This window comes from Ostrinia furnacalis, unplaced genomic scaffold (genome assembly GCF_004193835.3).
Source record: "Ostrinia furnacalis isolate ACB-3 unplaced genomic scaffold, ASM419383v2 OfSCF4042, whole genome shotgun sequence".
Lineage (NCBI taxonomy): Eukaryota > Metazoa > Arthropoda > Insecta > Lepidoptera > Crambidae > Ostrinia > Ostrinia furnacalis.
This window is the reverse complement of record NW_021134281.1, coordinates 38,074-58,625: the sequence shown is the minus strand read 5'-3', so window position 1 is coordinate 58,625 and position 20,552 is coordinate 38,074. Positions and strand designations below refer to the sequence as shown.

General features: G+C 38.2%; 1 protein-coding gene across 1 annotated transcript; it reads right to left on the bottom strand.

Moving 5' to 3' along the window:
- Positions 1 to 330: 330 nt before the first annotated feature.
- On the bottom strand, positions 331 to 3,914 carry LOC114358585 (uncharacterized). The gene is made up of 5 exons (XM_028312584.1): positions 3,114 to 3,914; positions 2,907 to 3,006; positions 1,495 to 1,584; positions 1,078 to 1,233; positions 331 to 474 (listed from the first exon to the last, which is right to left on the bottom strand). Exons 1-5 carry the CDS (start codon positions 3,899 to 3,901, stop codon positions 412 to 414), a joined length of 1,197 nt encoding a protein of 398 aa, XP_028168385.1. The 5' UTR covers positions 3,902 to 3,914; the 3' UTR covers positions 331 to 411.
- Positions 3,915 to 20,552: the final 16,638 nt, after the last annotated feature.

The window sequence follows — 20,552 nt, the reverse complement described above, 5'->3', positions numbered from 1 at the left end:
GTGGCTGTGCGTTGATAGATCACTATGTCAGTCAGTCACCTTTGAGTTTATTTCGATATTAAAAATATCAATGCCAATGGATATTCGCAACATCAGAACTATTGGCTTTTCAAGGGCCTGTAACATGTTAGGCGACTTGTCTTTGGTTGATATCTTCATCATCATCAGCCATAGCATAGGAGGTCCACTGCTGAACATAGACCTCCCCCAATGATTTCTGTAATGATCGGTTGGTAGCGGCCTGCATCCAGCGCCTTTCTGTTACCTTTGTGATTGATATTAATAAAACAATAATTGCATAATTCATCTAAAGCTACTTTAATGAAATTAGATACCGAACAACTACAGGCTAAACGTGAAGGGAGCAAGTAGTTTAAGTAGGTACTTGTCCTTTATGACTTAAATCTTCTTTTACTCTCTCTTGTGCGTTGCTGACTGCAATACGGTAAATGCTTGATAACCGCCTTTGACACACTGAAAGAATGAAAGTAAAACATTTATTTTGGTTCTAACATCGTTTCAGCCAAATGACGTTCACTGCTGGACAAAGGCCTTCCCAAAGGTTTTCCACAATGAACGGTCCTGCGCTGCCCGCATCCAGGCTCTTCCCGCGACCTTTACCAGATCGTCGGTCTACCTAGTAGGAGGCCTGCACACGCTACGTCTTCCAGCCCGTGGTCGCCACTCGAGAACTTTCCTGCCCCAACGGCCATCGTCTCTACGAGCTATGTGCCCCGCCCACTGCCACTTGATTTTAGCAATTTTGCGAGCTATGTCGGTTCTAACATAAAAAATACTAATAGACTGCAAGTAAATAATAATTAAATCAATATCGTAGGAAAAAAAGACTGTAGAACTTGAGTTGTTTATTTGTTTGGTTGAACGCGTTAATATCTGGAAGTAATGGTTCGATTTTAAAAAATATAGCGAGTCTATTTATCCAGGAAGGCCATAGGGTCATGTTACTACTAATAGAAGCATAGCACCATTAAAAATGTTGCAAAAACAAAAAAAAAATATCGCGGGCTCAGCTAGTGGTTGAATAAAGTTCAATCCATACAATTGAATGATACTTACTGTACTCATTGTCAGTAAAGAAAACTCACTGCCGATCGCGGTTTTCATACGAAACTTCTTCTGCATGTAGCTTACCATTATGTAGTAACATTTCTTGTCTTTTGCTGACAGATTTATCCAATCAAAGTTCAATAGAGCTAAGCTCCATTTTTCCGCCTAAAAATAATCAAATATTTATCATCATCCTAAACAAAATAACAAGTAAGTTTTTAAGCCGACTGGCTTAAACAGGCACTGTGATAATCAAATGGCACCAATGTTATAATTGTTTAATTAATTTGACTTTATTATTAAAACAATATTTTTTTCAAGAAAAAATCTAATGGCACAGAAAACTTGTGATTTACCCTCCAAGGATTTATTTGATATAGTTGAAACATTATTTCTATAAATTCTTAATCAGTAGTAGTAGGTTACCTTGTTTATAATTTGCTCTCCAAACCAGTTATAAACAAAAAGTTCTCCCATGACCGGCAGTATGTTGGACAAGAATGCCCAGTCCACCCCCTGAAAAACGAAGATAATATAGAGCCAGCCAGTTTAGATTTCGTGACGGCATGTTACATCTTAGGTCAAAATGTATAAAGACAGTCCGCGACCTTGGACGAATAAACCACTTATTCGTCCAAGTCCGCGACCCATTATAGTCCGCGCGAACTATCATTTGCTGCCTAATAATTATGATCGCGCTGTGGGCGATGGCGATCTGCACGCGTTGGTGTGGTTGAAGCATCAAAATACTGTTTAAAAGTCAAAATAATGTAATTAAATGAATTTTAGACAAGAACATTTGCAGGAAAATTCAAATACAGGAACAATAGGGGCAAGAAACAACTGAACATCATTATTACATCGTGTTAATTAATTTATTTAAGAAGCCTAGCATTGTATTTAAGGGGCTTGTTCACACGGAGACGTCCCGGTTTTTGCAGGATCCCGTTTATACGTGTTTTAATATTGTGAGAAACGAAACTTTTTCAGCTTCGGTCTTGCCTCCCCTCCCCGCCCTCTCGCTCGCACGGTGTACACCTCGTTTACTTAAGACAATGTGATTGTTTTGTAATGGTGATGAAAGTAATAAATAGCCGTACCATTAAATGTGGGTTTTATTGAAATACGTCAAATATTAAGATTAACGTTCACACGAACATCCCGTTTGCAGTGTCCCACAAAAAACCGATCCGTACGAATTTGGAATTGGAATTTCAAACACCACACATTTTAAAATTATCACATCACGGGATTTATTGCAACAATATATATTTTAACGGTAAATAAAATATTTACCCTCCCGACGTTTCGGCTCGGTTGCACGAGTCATGGTCGCGGCACCGCGGGCAGACTGAAGAGATGCGGCGTCGTCTGCTCCGGCGCGATGAGTTTTCTTCACCCACCCGCATTTGCACAATACTTTCGTCAGTAGTACAGTCAGTCCGACAAACTACACTAACAGTGTCCGGGTTTCTCTGAGACGGCCTAGAACGCGATTTGTACTTCGTTATCACCGGATTCCACGCTGATGATAGGTTAAATCCATCTTCTCGATTGAAATTCTTATGCTTTTTAATTTCAATGGCTTCACGTATTAACCTAACATGGTAATGCCTATCAGTTGACAGGATTTATTTACCGTTAAAATAGATATTGTTGCAATAAATCCCGTGAAGTGATAATTTTATAGTAAAAATGCAACATAATAGTTTAAAATATTATACCACACATTTTGTTTGAAAGTTATGTTCACACGACAATCCATTTTTGCGGGAACCTGCTTAACTGGGTCCCAGTTCCTGGGGCAGATCTGGATTGCCGTGGGAACGAGCCCTTACCTGGGTAATTAGCAGGAGTATAATGCAAATGCCCACCCCTACACTAATGAGAGGCAGTAGTGCTAGCCACTTGAAAACCGAATTCAAAACGTCTAGGAAGCTGAAATACAGACAAAATGATTGTAAACCTATGATAAAAAGAACAAGTAGGTACTGCCTTAAAGTCAACTTGCTAAGAAAGAAAAATAGTTATTAGAGAATACGTACTCGATCAACTTTACGTGGGCTACGTAAAATTTCCTTAAACTATCATTCAAGCGAGTAGCGTACTGAAGTTTGCTTTCATTTCTCCTTTCTTCTACTATCAGAAACTTTGCCGCACTATCGCATGCAGAACAGAAGAAGAGCATTATCACCACAAACCACATATCAGGGACTAATATAACAAACCCAGCCTCGAATATAAAGAAACTGTGCGCGAACAACCCTATTTCGTGGTACGGTGATCTCATAGGCATCAAAATAGAAGTTGTCTTCGAAATTGTCCTCTTTTCTCCTTGGACATAGTGCCACATTGCTGCCAAGAAATATATCGCCATCGGAAAATTTGACGAAAACAACATAAACTTTACTAGTGACCGCGTCTTCTTTAACAATTGTTCCATCTTTTCTTCGGAGTCGTCGGTGATGAATTTGCACACCGTAGTCTTGAATGCGATGTACAGCTTTTGAAAATCTTTCCGAGCCATAAGAAAGAAGTAGTATCTGGAAGGGATTAAAGCGGCTACGATGTACGTGAATGAGCCTTCAGCGATGAGTTTGACATCGTCTGTGCCGCCGACGAATTCCCAGGTGCCTATTAAGACGTAGAACATAAAAGCTCCGAGTACCAGTTGGTGTGGCAACGACTTCATCCAGCTCCAGTACGGATCGAGAATTTGATTGCCAACTGCTCGCTGTGTAATGAGAATAGCGCGCATTACTTCGTCAATTTCGCTCCTATCGCCGACGGTGCAGGTGCATTTTTCGATAATTCCCTTGGGGATTATTCTCATTTTTGCAACCGATTTGACGTGTACGTCCGCGGGAATTAAAGAGGGTTATGATTTCGAAATGTTTCCGAATGAACGCATCCACGGGACAGGCAGTAACAGACGATGAACTATTTTTTTATTTTTGTGTTTATTGTATTGTACTTTCAGAAAAACATTTTGCATAGAATAAATAGGTACAATATGAGTTCTTATTACATAGGCGCGGCGTTAATTTTTTAACCAACTCAAAAAAGGAGGAGGAATTAATTACAGCCACAATTTATGAACCAGAAATCTACCTACCACATACTATATGTAGATATCACGACAAGATTTATTCGTGCTGTTCTTGCTAGGATAACGGGAGAGCAATCTCTATGGTCATATCAAAGTATTAGTGTCCAACATTGCTTTTCGACGTCACGCATTACGACCGTTTGTCATCGCCCTCAGTCCATTCAATGGTTTCCAGGAATCCACCCGTTTTCCAGAACCAGGTGAATTCCAATAACGCTTTATCACCCGTCTGTATCTGCTGATGGCCGCTGCAATTATTCAATCGTACTAATTGATCTTTCACCGCCTTATATCTGTAACTCGTCATATGCAATTTGGAGCTGTTACCAACTATGCAATTTGAAGCATTAACTATGCAGTCAGTAATTACGCTAAAAACCACAGTTCAACCCGATTGGAAACCCTATTGGAAGAACATAACGTTCAGATTAGATCAACCAATTGCTTCGGGTTTAAGTGATTAAAAGGCATTTGTGAAATTGGTCTTCGTTTGAAAGGCACGGCCATATTTTTCGGCCATAAACTGTTTTTGCTTTTATCGACAGCTCGAGTAACCTTTTTACTGATTACTGTATTCATTACCTTTTTCTTAAGTATCAGATTAATACTTTATTGGGCAGTGGAAAGAAAATGTTGCAACGTTAAATTAATTTACCTTGTATTGGAAAAATATCACCCTCTTTCCTGTGCTAGCATTTCAATAAAAAGTTTTAGTTTTCTTTGGATAGCATAACAAAAGTTTTTCAAAATATTGATAAATAAATTAATTCATTCATTTATTTGCACAGAAACATAGGTAATCCTTCTTCTTCACTATCGTCAGGGTTTTCCATTGTCATCATAATTCTGTCAATTATTCATTTGACACCATTTAATGTGTCTCCTGAATTCCTTTAACGGTTCGGCCAAACCAATGCGATCACACGCGATCAGCCGGCGTGCAGCGATGGCGACCAGACTTAAATCGCCATCGCTGCACGCCGGCTGATCGCGTGTGATCGCGTTGGTTTGGCCGAACCTTAAGATAGTCACAATAGTCAGATTAATTTGAAGGCTACAAAAAAGAGAAGAGAGAGAGAGAAACTGTAACTTGATGCGCTGTCGCCGATAAATGAAAAAGTTATGAATTTATCGTTCGTTCGTTTCAGCCAAATGACGTTCACTGCTGGACAAAGGCCTCCTCCAAGGTTTTCCACAATGCACGGTCCTACGCTGCCCGCATTTACCAGATCGTCGGTCCACCTAGTAGGAGGCCTGCCCACGCTACGCTGAGGAGATCCGCAGGAGAACCAAAGTGACCGACATAGCTCGCAAAATTGCTCAAATCAAGTGGCAGTTGGCGGGGCACATAGCTCATAGAGACGATGGCCGTTGGGCCTTGGGGCAGAAAAGTTCTAGAGTAGCGACCACGGGCTGGATGAATTTATCATCATCACTTATTAATACGTAAGTATACCTAAGTACTATATTCTTGTACATAAAGGCTGCTAGCATTCCAGACATTTAATTCAAGCGTTAAATTTCGGTGGTGTAATCGTAAACTCCTGTTCGGAACACAGGAATGCTTTTAGTAAAACGATATGATAAAACAGTTTATATAATCATTTTCGTTTGACGGCTTTGTTCCAATGCTGTTTACGTGTAGATATTTATCTGAAATAGCACAATTGAGACCACTAAAGAGGGGTTTTACAAACTGCATGTAAGGGGTTCATGTTTTTAAATGGTAAAACTTTTATTTCAATTTCCCTTTCAATATTGAATCAATTCGTATAGTTTTATTCATTTAAGGTCCTAGCTACCTTCTAAATTAATTATCTTTAACCTAACACCTGCCCTGCTTAATGGGTGACTGAATGAAAAAGCTAAATACCAGATGGAAACGATAAGTGATCTCACTCGATTATTTCTAAACTATAAAAGATATCGAATCACTGGTAGTAACCAGTGATTCGATATCTTTTATAGTGCTTCACAAGCTCTATCAAACGGTATAAACTGGATCAGTCCAAAATTGTAATGTTTTCAGTTATTATGATAATTAAGTATGCTCATTATTAAAATAATCATAGATTCTAAGGAAAATACATCAAAAGTCTATACTTAAGCAAACCCCAAATGCACCTTTAATTTAGCAAGTGAAAGTTGAACTGTTCTTCAATACTTCATAATTAATGTTAATACTCGTAAATTATTGTTCGTCAGATTTCATTAGATCAAAATTTGTATACTTTAAGTTTTGTAATTGGTTTTCCAATAATGAGGCAAATGAACAACCTTTACTAAAACAAAGGAGTATTATTAACGAATAATTATGTTTTAATTGATCACAAATTGCAGCTCCAAAAATAAACAATTAATGTGAACATCGGACTAACGCTTTATTTACACATGGACTAACCTTATTTATGTTCAAATGTACGACTAAGCAAGGTAAATATGTACTTATTTCTATGTGAAACAGGCAGTTTCATTATCGTTTTTAGTGAACATAATTTACATTGTAGAGGGAATTTCCTATTTCAATTGACAGAGGTAGTAAAACAATTATTTATTTCAGCCTAAGCGCTATACAGCCTCGTAAAGTGTAATTTGGTGCTGACCGACACTAAACAGCTTTTACGAGCCGCGTGCGCTGCCTTTCGTTACTTCCTCAGCCATAAATGGCATATATGACACTATAAAATCTATTGTTAATTCAGTTTTTTTCACTAACAGCGGAGGAGCTCTTCGCACACGTGATGGAAAGTGATTATCAGGCAAGTATATCACTATGAGCATCATCATCATTTCAGCCATAATACGTCCACTGCTGAACAAAGGCCTCCTCCAATGACTTCCACATCGCACGGATGGTAGCGGCCTGCATCCAGCGCCTTCCAGCTACCTTTATCAGGTCGTCGAAGGTGATATAGGTTTAATAATATTTGGGCAACAATTAAAAGTTATTTTCTCATCAGCCACAGAGTTTTGGCCGTTCCAACTCCTTGCCAGACAATAATTTTAGGGTAGGTACTTAGCTGCTAAGCCACGATGACCCAAACTTCATGATGCACCAACAATCAACATTATTACCTATGTTGGGAGCATGCGCTGACAAACTTTCAGCTTTTATAAAATAACGTAGGTCTGGCGTTCACTAACTATATTTTTATCTACGTTTTGGTACATTTTTCTGCCCTCGTACTCTATGTCACTCGAATCTTAATGCCCAAATAAGTTTTCGATAATATGACTTAACTTCAACGGCCAGTCTTGCACTAATCGACTTATAAATGTTATATTACTCCACATTATTAAAGGCAGGCATTAACCGTAACAGCCGCATTTTACAGCCCCTATACATTTAATCGGGGGTTTGATTAAAGGAAACATGGCCTTTTTATTGCCGCCATAGCTATTAAGCGCTGGACACTTATTACAAATAGTAAACGTACGACGTCATCAATATGATGCACGCGCTAGTTCAATATTGGCTGGTTCGCTTGTCGAATAGAATAGAATAAAAAACTTTTTATTTGACAGAAAGGTATACATAACAAGCAGGGGAGACCGAGGAGAGTTGTGACATTGTCGATTTTTTGGAACTTATTTAATTACTACTGAGCTCTTAACAGTGCGCGTTTTTTAATTTAAGTCTCGAGGTATCAAATACGCGCTGTCTCCAAAAACTGACAATTTCATAACTCTCCTCTGTAGGTACAAGGTCAAGCAAGACATAGGTACCACAAAGTGCGAAAGAAAAGTGGTCAGCATAATTATATGTTGCTGGCAGTATGGCCAGCAATCCTTTTTTGTTATTGTTTATGTTTTTTTTTTACTTTTTTTAAATATTGTTTTATATTTTGAAGTTGCTTTTTCTACTCTCTTGTGTTTTAGTAAAAATGTTTTGAGCAATATACTGTTTTAGCCCTATTTTGGAGTGTTTCCTTGCTTCTTGCATAATATCATCACCGGCAGGCCTATCTATAATATACAGTCCACTCCATCGTCTTTTAACAGCATAGGTACATCAAGACCAGATTTTCAGGGGGGCCATCCTTTGTCCCGCGGAGATGAAAGAAAGAAAGATACATTTATTACCTCTATGCTATGTTATTTGAATTCAACTTTTTTATTAACATTTATTGTAATCCTTAGTTACTAGAAATATCGACGTCCTCTAGTGGTTTGCGTACCGGAATATGCCATAGCTAAATCTATCCACTATGCAAAAAATGTATGTTCAAAAAATTTTACTTTAAAAATAAATCTCAGTGTGAGGACTTGTTAAATACTAAAACATATCCAAAACAGAAACGTACACCGTCCGCGTCACCTACAGGTTTCAAATAGGGTAAGGTGGGGCACAATGTTACACGGGGTACAATGTTACATTGCATATTTCTCCGTCCCTTTCTATTAGTTGTATGATGTTGGTATACACGTTTGTCAAGCTCATAAGAGCTGCTGAACTGAGCCGCTGAACATCATACAACTAATAGAAAGGGACGGAGAAATATGCATTATAACATTGTGCCCCGTGTAACATTGTGCCCCACTTTACCCTACAGAATTTAAAAAATATGACTTTTACCAAACGCTGAATAACGATTGCTTTCACTCTGCTGTTATTCGTAAAGGTACACGCTACACGTTACACGCTACACACTACAAAACTCAGGTAACCGTAGCCGGATGCTAAACTCGTTTTTCATATAAACAATACCCTACGATACACGTGTTGGATCGGTTTCTCTAACAGACGGAAAGAAAACTGACGCGTGTTTTTGTGATACAAATAATAATAATATCTTTTGGGAAATTTCAAGTATCCTTATGTTGACGACTATGTAACAGGAATATACCTTATATTGTATTATTTTTATAACAAATCGTTTGGTAGAGTATCTGATTTCGTTATTTTCATGAATGTGAGCTGCTTATACTCATTAATTGGAATTTTGGACTAACTAGAGGAGAACTGGAGAGACTTTAGGTTAGCTGGAGGAGAGTGCCGAATGATATTAAGTTCGCCCTGTGTACTGTGATTTATGTGCATATAAGTTTTTGAAGCCTGTGCCATAATGTCAATAACTGTTGCCAAATAGCCAAATTACTTGTGTTATATTTGTTCAGAAAACAAATAGAATAGGCAATCTTTAAATCCGTAATATAATGCCCAAAATACGAGTATATTAAGTAACAAAATTTCATAAACATTATCTCAATTAACAAATTTTAATAAGACCATGCAAAACAAGAGCACAACGATCACGTTTGTAACAAAAGTATCTCTCTCGAGTCAGCGAAGAAATTGTTTTAATATACTCCTGGAGGTGTTAGCAGGGAACAACATCAGGATAGCCGTTGGAAAATTAACTTCTCTTTTATACAGAATACCTAGACTTCGGGAATTTGTCGGGTAAACCGTAGACCGTAATGAGAGGGCTGGGAGGTGAGAAAAAGGCAGATGTGGCTTCTTTTTACGTGAAAAACTTGAAAGTTTTTCTTTTTCTTATCGTGTCGACAAAACCAGCCCAAAACTCTGCTACGAGAGTGCCGTTGTCAGTAGCATCAGAATAAATACAAATGAGTAGGTCATCTTCATAGAAACGCACCGAGCGCGGTTTGTATGTGAGCCGCATACGTATTGGCGCGCACACATAAGTACACTGATAAAATTTAGCGTGGATTAGCGGGGTGTTGCGCCGAATTTTGTCAGTGTGTGCGTGCGCGCCGCAAACCGCGCTCGGTGCGTTTCTATGAAGATGGCCTACTCATTTGTATTTACTCAGGTAGCATTCATTAAATCTTCCTGCGTGCAGTTGTTTGGGTACGCAGGGCACGATATCATGTGCTTCATCGACTGGGAAAAATTTAGATTATTTTTTCACCTATCCAAGTGTACCGATGACAGTTCATCAAGCTTACATATATTACATCGTATCTAATCTTCTTCTAAATATATAAAATGAGAAACTGACTGACTGACTGACAGATCAACGCACAGCCTAAACGGCTAAACGTAGGCACTTGAAATTTGGAGTAGACGTGACTTAGGTACCGTAGAGGTGCTCTAAGAAAGGAATTCCCGAAATTCCCACGGGAACGGGAATTAGCGGGAAAAACGGGATTCACGCGTACGAAGTCGCGGGCGGCCGCTAGTATTGTATACAGGTGTTATTTACAACAAAAATGTAATGTGCTACGTACCTACAAAAGTAGGTAGATATGGTTGCTCGATAATGATCAATATATATACAGATACCTAAATGAAAAACAATAATTTAATATTTCGTTCGTTCGTTCGTTTCAGCCGAAAAACGTCCAGTGCCGGACAAAGGCCTCCCCCAAGGATTTCCACAAAGACCGGTCCTGCGCCGCTCGCATCCAGGCACCTCCCGCGACCTTCACCAGATCGTCGGTCCACCTAGTTGTAGCCCTGCCCACACTACGTCTTCCGGCTCGTGGTAGCCACTCAAGAACTTAATTAATTACTACGCCACTAAATTAATACTTAATTGGTGTGTAATAGAACTATAAGTACCAAATTATTGCAATTATAAGTTCCAGTAAATTATTATAATAGATTAATGTAATAGAAGCTTGGCTTAACCAAGTTAATACTAATTACGAAAACCAAACAGAATCGTTTTATTGTCGGAAACGATTCTATTAAACCATTCCAATTGAAACATACTCGTATCAGACGCTTTATAGTGGCCCATAAAGCTTAATATCAGGGTAAACTCGGCGATTATAACTCGTACAATAGAAAATATAATATTTCTAACAACTCTAAATGTCAGTAATTTTGTACTAAAATATAATAAAATATAAACACTGGATTCCGTAGTTATTTTACAGTGAAATCACTAAGGCTGAGTCGCACCCCTAACTTTAACGTAACTTTGACGATAAATATACATAAAGGTAGCAGGAAAGCGCTGGACGCAGGCCGCTACCAACCGGGTAACATGGAAAGCATTGGTGGAGGCCTATGTTCAGCAGTGGACGTCCTATGGCTGAGATAATGATGTGATGATGATGAACAATGTTACCCGGTTGGTAGCGGCCTGCGAACTGGTGAACTCCATACAAAAAGCACCGGTTATCGTCATAACCGGTGCTTTTTGTATGGAATTTGACAGATTTTTGACGTTTGTCAAAGTTAAAGTAAAATGGTGCAACCCAGCCTAAGCCGCTCTCGAGAAACGACCACGGACTGAAAGACGTAGTGTGTGCACTGTGCAGTCCTCCCATTACGCGAACCAACGATCTGGTGAAGGTCGCGGGAAGTATCTGGATCACCTGGATGGAATGATCATTGTGAAAATCCTTGGTTAACGAGTGGGTTCACCACAATAGTCTAGTGGCAGTAGTTAGGTAGTCTAGTGGGTTTGAACCAAAGTTCCCGGATCTCAAGTCAGCAAGTCCGACACCTTCACCATTGGGCTATTTTGTCTCACCTTTTGCACCTTACACAATACTAGCTTCTGCCGATGACTTCGCCCGCGTGGTTTAGTCAAGTCTTAGGCCCGATTTGACCAAACTTTTATCCGAGAATAAATCCTGATAGAACTGGCACATTGACAGTTTCAGTATGGGCAATTATTTGTCAAAACTGACGATTTATTTTGGGAATAACATTTACACTTGTTTGGTCGAATCCACCCTTAGCGTGATGATAATAATATAGCCTATAGTCTTCTTTGATAAATGAGAATGATTTTTTTTAAATTGGACTAGTAGTAGACCTGAGATAAGCGCGTTCAAGTTAACAAACAAACAAACTTTTCTGCTTTATAATATTAGTATAGATAACTAGCTTTTGCCCGCGGCTTCACCCGCGTGTAATTTCGTTTGTCACAGATCGTCATAAATTATAACCTATATGTTAATCTGGATTACAAACAATAATACTGTAAAGTTTCAACAAAATCCGTTCAGTAGTTTTTGCGTGAAAGAGTAACAAACATCCAGACATCCAAACTTTCGCATTTATATAGTAGGATAGGATATAAAAGTATTAGATAATTTTAGTTTCATAAACACCGTATCCACCCAAGTTACAGCTTCGGGCTCTCCGTGCCGTATCTAAGGCCGGTCCAAGCTTATGACTGAGCTGGAAATTCATTACTTTCTCATTAAACTGTAACGCTGCAGTGTTATGAAATTTTCTATTTCGCGCCTGGAAAATGCATTATGCTCGGAATTATCGCGTCATCATTATAAGGCTTTTTACAGCAAAAAATATCTCATTGATGCAAAATGTATGTTTGATACATCTATATAAATAAAGTAGGTCTAAACGGTGAGCAAATACGCGCGCGATATTGTTTTTCTGTGACAGACAAAATTCCACGCGGGCGGAAAGCTAGTACATTGATACATTTTCAACCGACTTCAAAAAAGGAGGAGGTTCTCAATTCGACCCGTATGTTTTTTTTTTCTATGTTTGTTACGCGATAACTCGGCCAATTATGAACCGATTTGAACAAATCTTTTTTCGGCGTATAGGTAATACCTCAAGGGTGGTCCCATTTAAATTTAATAATAGAAAAAACAACCCCCAAGGGTGGAAAATTGGGGATGAACTTTTTTATACGCAATATCTCCGCCGATTATAAATCAATTTGAACGATTATTTTTTTGTTGAATAGGTATTATCAAAAGGGTGGTTTCATGCAAATTTGAAGAAAATATTTCACCCCCAAGGGTGGAAAATTGGGGATGAACTTTTTTATACGCAATATTTTTAATTTTAAGCTTTTTTTGTGTTCACGCATTTGAAGTCGGTTTTTTTTTTTTAAGTTAATCCCAACTAATATTATAAATGCGAAAGTAACTCTGTCTGTCTGTCTGTCTGTCTGTCTGTTACGCTTTCCCGCTTAAACCTCGTAACCGATTTTGATGAAATTTGGCATAGAGATAGTTTGAGTCCCGGGAAAGAACATAGGATAGTTTTTATCCCGGTTTTTGAAACAGGGACGCGCGCTATAAAGTTTTTCTGTGACAGACAAAATTCCACGCGGGCAAAGCCGCGGGCGGAAAGCTAGTTATTGATAAAGATGCTTTGGGCATGTAAGTGTTAAGGACAGAATTTAAAAAAAAAATTAAAAAAAAAAGATGTTAGACTTTCGGAAGACGCAATACAAACCGTATTCATTCATTTGCTCACTTCGTAACGAATTATGAAGAGAATCAATATGAAAATTATACACTGGAGAGAAACCGCAGAGAAAAAGGGAAAAAAGAATATTTACTACATCTTCAAAAGTTCCCGGCCCTTTATCTTTGCAGTCCAGTGTAATAACTGAGTTCACTTTATGACTTTATTTTTAAAAGAAACAATACAATAAAAGTGCAAAAACAAACAAAAAGTAATGGATTAATAAACTCACATTAATAGACTGCAATAACTGCAAAGCTTTTCTTCCAACGATTTCCATTTAAATAACGTTTTAAATCCTAACCCACTCAAGTTCGCTTTTTAATCTTAACTAACCATAACTTCCCAAACTTTTATAACGATGGCAGGTTCATTAATTAAAACATATCGCTGTGTGGGGCAAGTTTTTTAATTACCAGCGCCTTCCAGGTCGTTAAATTAACTACGAAATATAAAACGTGGACATTAATGGTGCATATTAAAGTTTAAAGTGTCGCAGGTAGAGGAGCGTTAAGGTGGGGCTCCACGTTTATTACAAGACCAATCTTCACTTACCTGGACGGTCATATAATATTCCCTTATGCTTTATGACAACACGTTAAAATACACCTCGTAGCACAATAATCGGAATACTTAGATATTTTCATATGAATAATAATGAATATTGTTACATCGGTCGTTGTGTGTTAGGGTCCTAACGAATATTACTAAGAAATAAAATAGCGGACTGTATAAAAATAGGTGCTGTAATTCTCGTAAGCCTAATTACAGGAAATTATCTAATATACACGGTAATCGTGCGTCGACGGTGGTGTCCAAAGGCGAGTGTGTGAGCCGAGCGCAGCCGATGATGACGCTGTCGGCCCGAGGTGACGTTAGTAGAGTCATCGTACGCCGCCCGCACGTCTCCTCCCGCGCGTTGTTGGCTTCCCAACATTGTGAAAATCTTTGGAAGAGGCCTTTGTCCAGCACTGGACGTCATTAGGCTAAAAGAACGAGAACGATGCCCACATCATATACCAGTCTCAAAAATGAAGTATCACATAACACTACTATGCTGAAGGATGGGTCTTGATCCGACAAGAGCATGTTTGTACAAAATTGTCAAGGTGTTCTAATTTTTGTACCACTGAGTGTATTTTACCCGTGTTGTTTGTATTTATTTACAGCTAAAGTAACGACTAAAATATTACTGAGAGAACCGCTGGCAAAGTCTAGGTTATAAAATTAGGAGAACGTACAAAAACATACAAAGCCGAGTTATAAATTAAGGAATATGAATTCGTTAAATGCTACTTAGGATCAAGATACTGAGGCATTACTAGGAACGAGACACTTAATTATTTCATAAACCCAATAAAATCATTTATTTCTATATGTAGATGTTACAGTCAAAACTCATAATTGGTCAAAACCACTTTTGACTAAAAAAAAACTGTCAAAAGTGGTTTTGACTGATGCCTTTGGAAAATATCACTTTTGACAGACTTTTCCAGTCAAAAGTGGTTTTGACCAAGGCGATAGTCAAAACCACTTTTGACTAACGGCCAGTTAAAAGTGATATTGAGCAAGGGTATCAGTCAAAACCACTCTTGATTGATTTTTGCAGTCAAAAGTGGTTTTGACTGCAACATTAGATACAAATAGTGAAACTCCAGTTCGTGGTATCACTAAACATAGTGGTCTACGTACCACAAAACATTTCTAGCTTCGCCACAACAAAACCTGGTCCATTCCACACGTTCACCCGGTTTTTAGCCGGTCACCCGGGCCCGGAGTCGGATAATAAACCCGTCGCACGACACACCCGGGAGCAAAGTTCGTGCCCCGATTAATTACTGTTTACCTCCGACTGCGGTTAATGGTACTTACTTAATGCTTGAATGAGAGCAACTTTCCACGACCTTTTTGTTACGTGCATGCTCTTGGAAATTACGTAACTATTGTTAAAGCAAACTAGCTCTTATTATGAGTGTCGCAGTAATCATGATAATGATCGTATTTGCAATTAACACACACAGCCTTAAAGTAATTAAAGCTTGTGCTTTCGTAAATGCACTGGTTTTGAAGTTTGAACTTGCAAAGTTAAAGTGTAAAAACAGACAAAGTCTTTTAAAAAATTGACGTGGTATAATACTGTCTGCGCTGCGGTGGAGCGTTTTCTATACTACAACAATTTTATTGTAGCAACGGCGTAGAGTAGCCATCGTCTTAGCACTACACTGTCGTAGTCGAATGCGCTATGGCATAACGTTTCATACCACAATAATTTTACTGTAGCAACGGCATAGTGTAGCCATCAACTAGCACAACACTGTTTGTAGTCAAAGCACGCTACGCCATAACGCTTTCTGTACTACAACAATTTCATTGTAGCAACGGCGTAGTGTAGCCATCAACAAGCACTACACTACAGCGTAGCGTTTTCTATACTACAACAATGTTATTGTAGCTACGGCGTAGTCTCCATACTACGATGTTTCCACTTCAGCCCAACCTACGCTACGCCACTAAGCCATAGTATGGGTGAAATGTATGGTGCGCCATACGTTTCTCCCGCCATGCATTGTCGCGTAACTTGCATAGCTCAACGGGCCGCTTCCGTTTCCGTATGCTCGGATCTATTTGCCGTCGTTCATGCCAAAGGGAGAGATAAATATAAAAGTACAGAAATGTGAAGATAGGGCCAAGAAGAAAACCAAGAAGTGTTTTTAATCCTGTCACTGATTCAATGTCGGTTAATTTTAAGGCTGGGTTTACACCATCTATTAACTTTGACAAACGTCAAAAGTCTGTCAAACTCCATACAAAAATACCGGTTATCGTCAAAAGTCTGTAAAACTCCATGCATAAAACATCGGTTATCGTTATGGTTACTGTTAAAGTTAGGTGGTGCAACTCAGCCTGTCTTTACGAGTATGATCTGGTTACACAAGTACAGTGGACAGCACATCAGATTTCATTTTTGTTGCAAAACCAGCTGTATTTCAACTACATAAGATGTGACAGTGTTTATCTTGATTATAAAACCGCCTCAGCTGTGGTCTAGTGGTAAGACCACCTGCTTCAGACGCAGAGGTCCCGGGTTCGATTCCCAGTGGTGGCAGATTTTTCAGTCCGATTTGGTTGGTGGTAGGGCTTGTTCTAAGTCCGCCTGGCTAGCATCTTACCTAAGTCTGTCGCCATAACAACAATGTTAATAGCATTGTTGTGTTTCGGCAGTTAGAGGTAAGATAGCCAGTTCCTCCGTGGTTGAGGATTCCAGATGAAGCTCGCTTCCACCTTCGGCCATCATCACTTACCATCAGGTGAGATACAGGCCAAGAGCTTCCTCGTTGTGGATAAAAAAAAATATCTTAAGACAAAATGATGTACAAACGTAGGGTTTATAAGATATAAGAAGTCTATTAGCCTAGACGCAGACCACCGACTTTTAGTGGGCCGATAGTTAGGCCCGATTTTAATTTGTATGAAGAATCGGTCTACACCAAATCGGTGTAGTGTGCGCACTTTCATACATGTCCATACTGATTAACAGCCCGACCCAACTATCGGCCGACAAAAAGTATGTGGTCTGCGCCAAGGCTTAAAGTAAGGTTTGTAAGATTCTTATTCGTTTCAATAAATAAATAATAAATATCCTTGGACATTTTACATTGCGCCTCTAGTCCCAAACTAAGCAAAGCTTGTGCTATGGGTACTAGACGACGGAACATACTTAAATACTTTATTTTTGTAAATACATAATTATTATACATAGAAGACGCCCAGACCCGTCACAGAAATTAAAATTCATCATTTCAATTAATCTGGGAATCGAACCCGGGACCTCTCGGCATAGTAGTCCTTTCTGAACCACTACACCAAACGACCGACAAATAGATAAAATTAATATAATAATTTGACTAAATTAATATAAAGCTCAGCTTTGTGCTTATATCCAAACTTTTTACATCATCATTATAATAAACAGTTTTCGAAGCTTGTGTTAGTTGCTTCAGTAATTATGCTTAACCGCCGCAAAGTTTCGCACACACGGTGAAGTTCGCGTAAACCAATAATCGATCTATCACATTACACGTCTCACGCATCAGCCATTTGCAAAGTTCTATACATTCCGCAGTTTGAAGAATCTGTTAACTCCATTTCATTGACGGCTACCTGATTGGTTTACACCTTGTTGTGGTTGCGAGTTCGAATCCCGCAGGGGACAGACTTGAGTGAAGATAATTTTATAGGCGAGGTATGTATTATACATTTTGTTGATTCATCATGTTTTTTGTGAAATGAAGTTGGAAGTATTTACCTTACCTGTCGATCTTAACACTATAGTATTAGCTTTTTTTATGCAGAACAAGGCAGGTATTTGACCGCAATTGCACCTGAGGTGGAATTGTGTAAAGCAATCGTAATCATTTGACAGTTCATAACGTACGATAAAGTCAGTTAAACAAAGCGTTTGACAGAATAATCGTACGTTATGAACTGTCAAATGATAACGATTGCATTACACAATTCCATCTCAGATGTTAAATGAGATGCAGTCTAGGATGGTACATATCTGCCCTGAAAGTGCCTTCTCACTCTCGCCTTAAAAAGGCCCGAATCATAGTGTGATGGTCCTAAGCTTTATTTAGCTTATAAGTTCTAAATTACAAACAAAAACATGGCTGCCGAGCATTGGTGATAATAATGTTTTTGAAAATCTGGGAAAATTCGTGATAATACTGCTTTTCATAAACTTTCAAGGAAAATTATAACGGTTATGATACATTAGTTAGTTTAAGAGTAATAGTCATTTGACTTATGTATTATAAAATTTCTTAACCAGTATAAATTCCTAAGAAGATAATATGGAAAGTGACTTTAGATGAAATAATTGCATGCTTCTGAAAAATATTACGGTGATGACGGACAACGACGGAACCACTGCGCGTGGCACGACCCGCACTTGGCCAATTTTTGTATTTCCAATAAATCTATTGTCAAGCTTTTTACCAAATAAATAGGAAGGAAAGTTTGTGAAGGAAAGTTTGTGGTAGCCCACCAAAAATTTTTTGTGGGCTACCACAAACTTTCCTCGAGCAGTCACCAAAACCCGTTCCACATCAACACAGCAATCGTCTTTGTGCATTTCACACAATAGCCCGCCATATCCATTCCATGTGCATGGAAAATCGAGCTCAGTAGCTAACTGCGATGCGGCCAATACAATGGCCCATACAAAATGTATGAAAACGGCGGATTGGAAGCCTACGTTGCAATTGCGACGCGAACTATGATGCTATTTAGAAACGCAGCGAGGCAGCCATATATTTTGATGAATGCTGTATAAAATCAGGACAATTTAAATGTCAAACGGACTGGGCAGTTTCACTAGTTTGATTATGGCAGATACGAGTACGAGTATATATAATATAATATTATAGTTGTTGTATTTTAGACCCTGTAACGAAGATTCGAAGAGCCTATATAGGCCGTTGAAAATGTATTTTTGCCATATTTTACTTCATCTGTTCCTAACTATTACTACAATTAATCGATTATTTGGAAAACCCCAAAAGTCACAATTTTGGTGAAACTGAATGACAATACATTGGGAACGGGTATTAGAAAGAAGAAAGAAAGAAAGATACATTTATTACAATGGACATCACACAAATACAGGCAATTACATATACATGACAGTGGCACATAATAATGGAAGAAGAAAAAATAAAAACAAGAGTAAACTGAGCAGTGCCACCCATTCACCAACAAGATGCCCACTGCAAAGGGACCCCAGCATAAAATATGCCGTGGCCCACGATGACGACGGCCACGGCGCTAGTTTTCAGTGTGCCCCATGCCGAGTGAGGGTCACGGACCATTGGTAAAATAAATAAAATAGTAAGCCGCATAAAATTGTCTACATAAAAATACATAAATAGTAGGTAATATTAGTGCACAGATAAATACAAAAGGCGGGAAATCGGTTAGGATGATAAGACTACGTCTATTAAGAATACTAATAAAAAGATAAAACTGTTTGTATAGGTGTGTGTGTGGTAATAGTAAAGTAATATTGTGTTAATGTGTAATATTCGTAAAGAGTGACATTCTTACGCGTTGTTGAGTGTCTCGACTCCCGCAAAACCGGTTTGTGCAATCAAAATTTGGTTTGTGTATTACACACAAAATTGTATAATCCTTCTGTAAAATTGATATTAATTAGGTATTTCTTGAATAATAGATGTAAACCATACTCAAGGGTCAGATCAAATAATTGAATAATAGATGTAAACCATACTCAAGAATTTAATCTGTTTTAGTATTTTTAATCACCATATTTCAACCTGAACTAATTTTCGATGTTATTGTGAGAACCATTTATTTAATTTATAATTTAATCTAGCCAACTATTCTGAGCGCCTGCAATATACTGAGCATTATTCCCACTTATCTCGGTCTGAGCCCCAAAGGGCGGCCTCTCACCCCGACATTTAGCTAAGATTCAGTCAAAATTAATTCTGAACTCTTAGTTTAACTCAGCGTTAACTAGACGCCGTAACATAATTTAAACTTAAGACCAAATTCAGAGTAAAATGTTTCATTTGTAAAACAATTACATTGCTAACTAGCTGATATATCTATGAAGACTTAGTGCTGAGACATTAAATGCTTTAAGTACCTTAATGAGATTACAAGTAGGTAATCAGACTACGAAACATTTTCAGCAATAATTGTTTGTAAATTAAGAAAATAAAGTCGTTAATTCCAGTTCCAAAATACATTTTTCGATCCTCAATAAATGATCTGTTAATAAATATTTTACTTTATGTACAGTCGGTAAAATCGACAGCATATTATCACACAGACCTTAAAATCATTAAAGTTTTTTTGAACCATCCTCATAATTATGTAAAACTTAAGTGTCTAATGATACTTGTTTAGGCCAACTTACATTGCATTCGGAGCATGTTCAAATAATTACTTGACTCAAATGTTTGCGAACGAAAACACGAAATTTTGATCACCTTATAACAATTGAACCTATAATAATGGTCGAGACAGTTCAATATTTTCTAATGAACTGCCGAAACGTCAATCTAAAACCACTTATCTAAAGATAGAAAGCGAATTCGTTAATTTAAGTTAAAGTGATATTTAAGTAATGAAACTTTAGATAAGATAATCCTTTTCAACTTAGTCTTCTAGTTTTACAACTTGGCTATATCATCC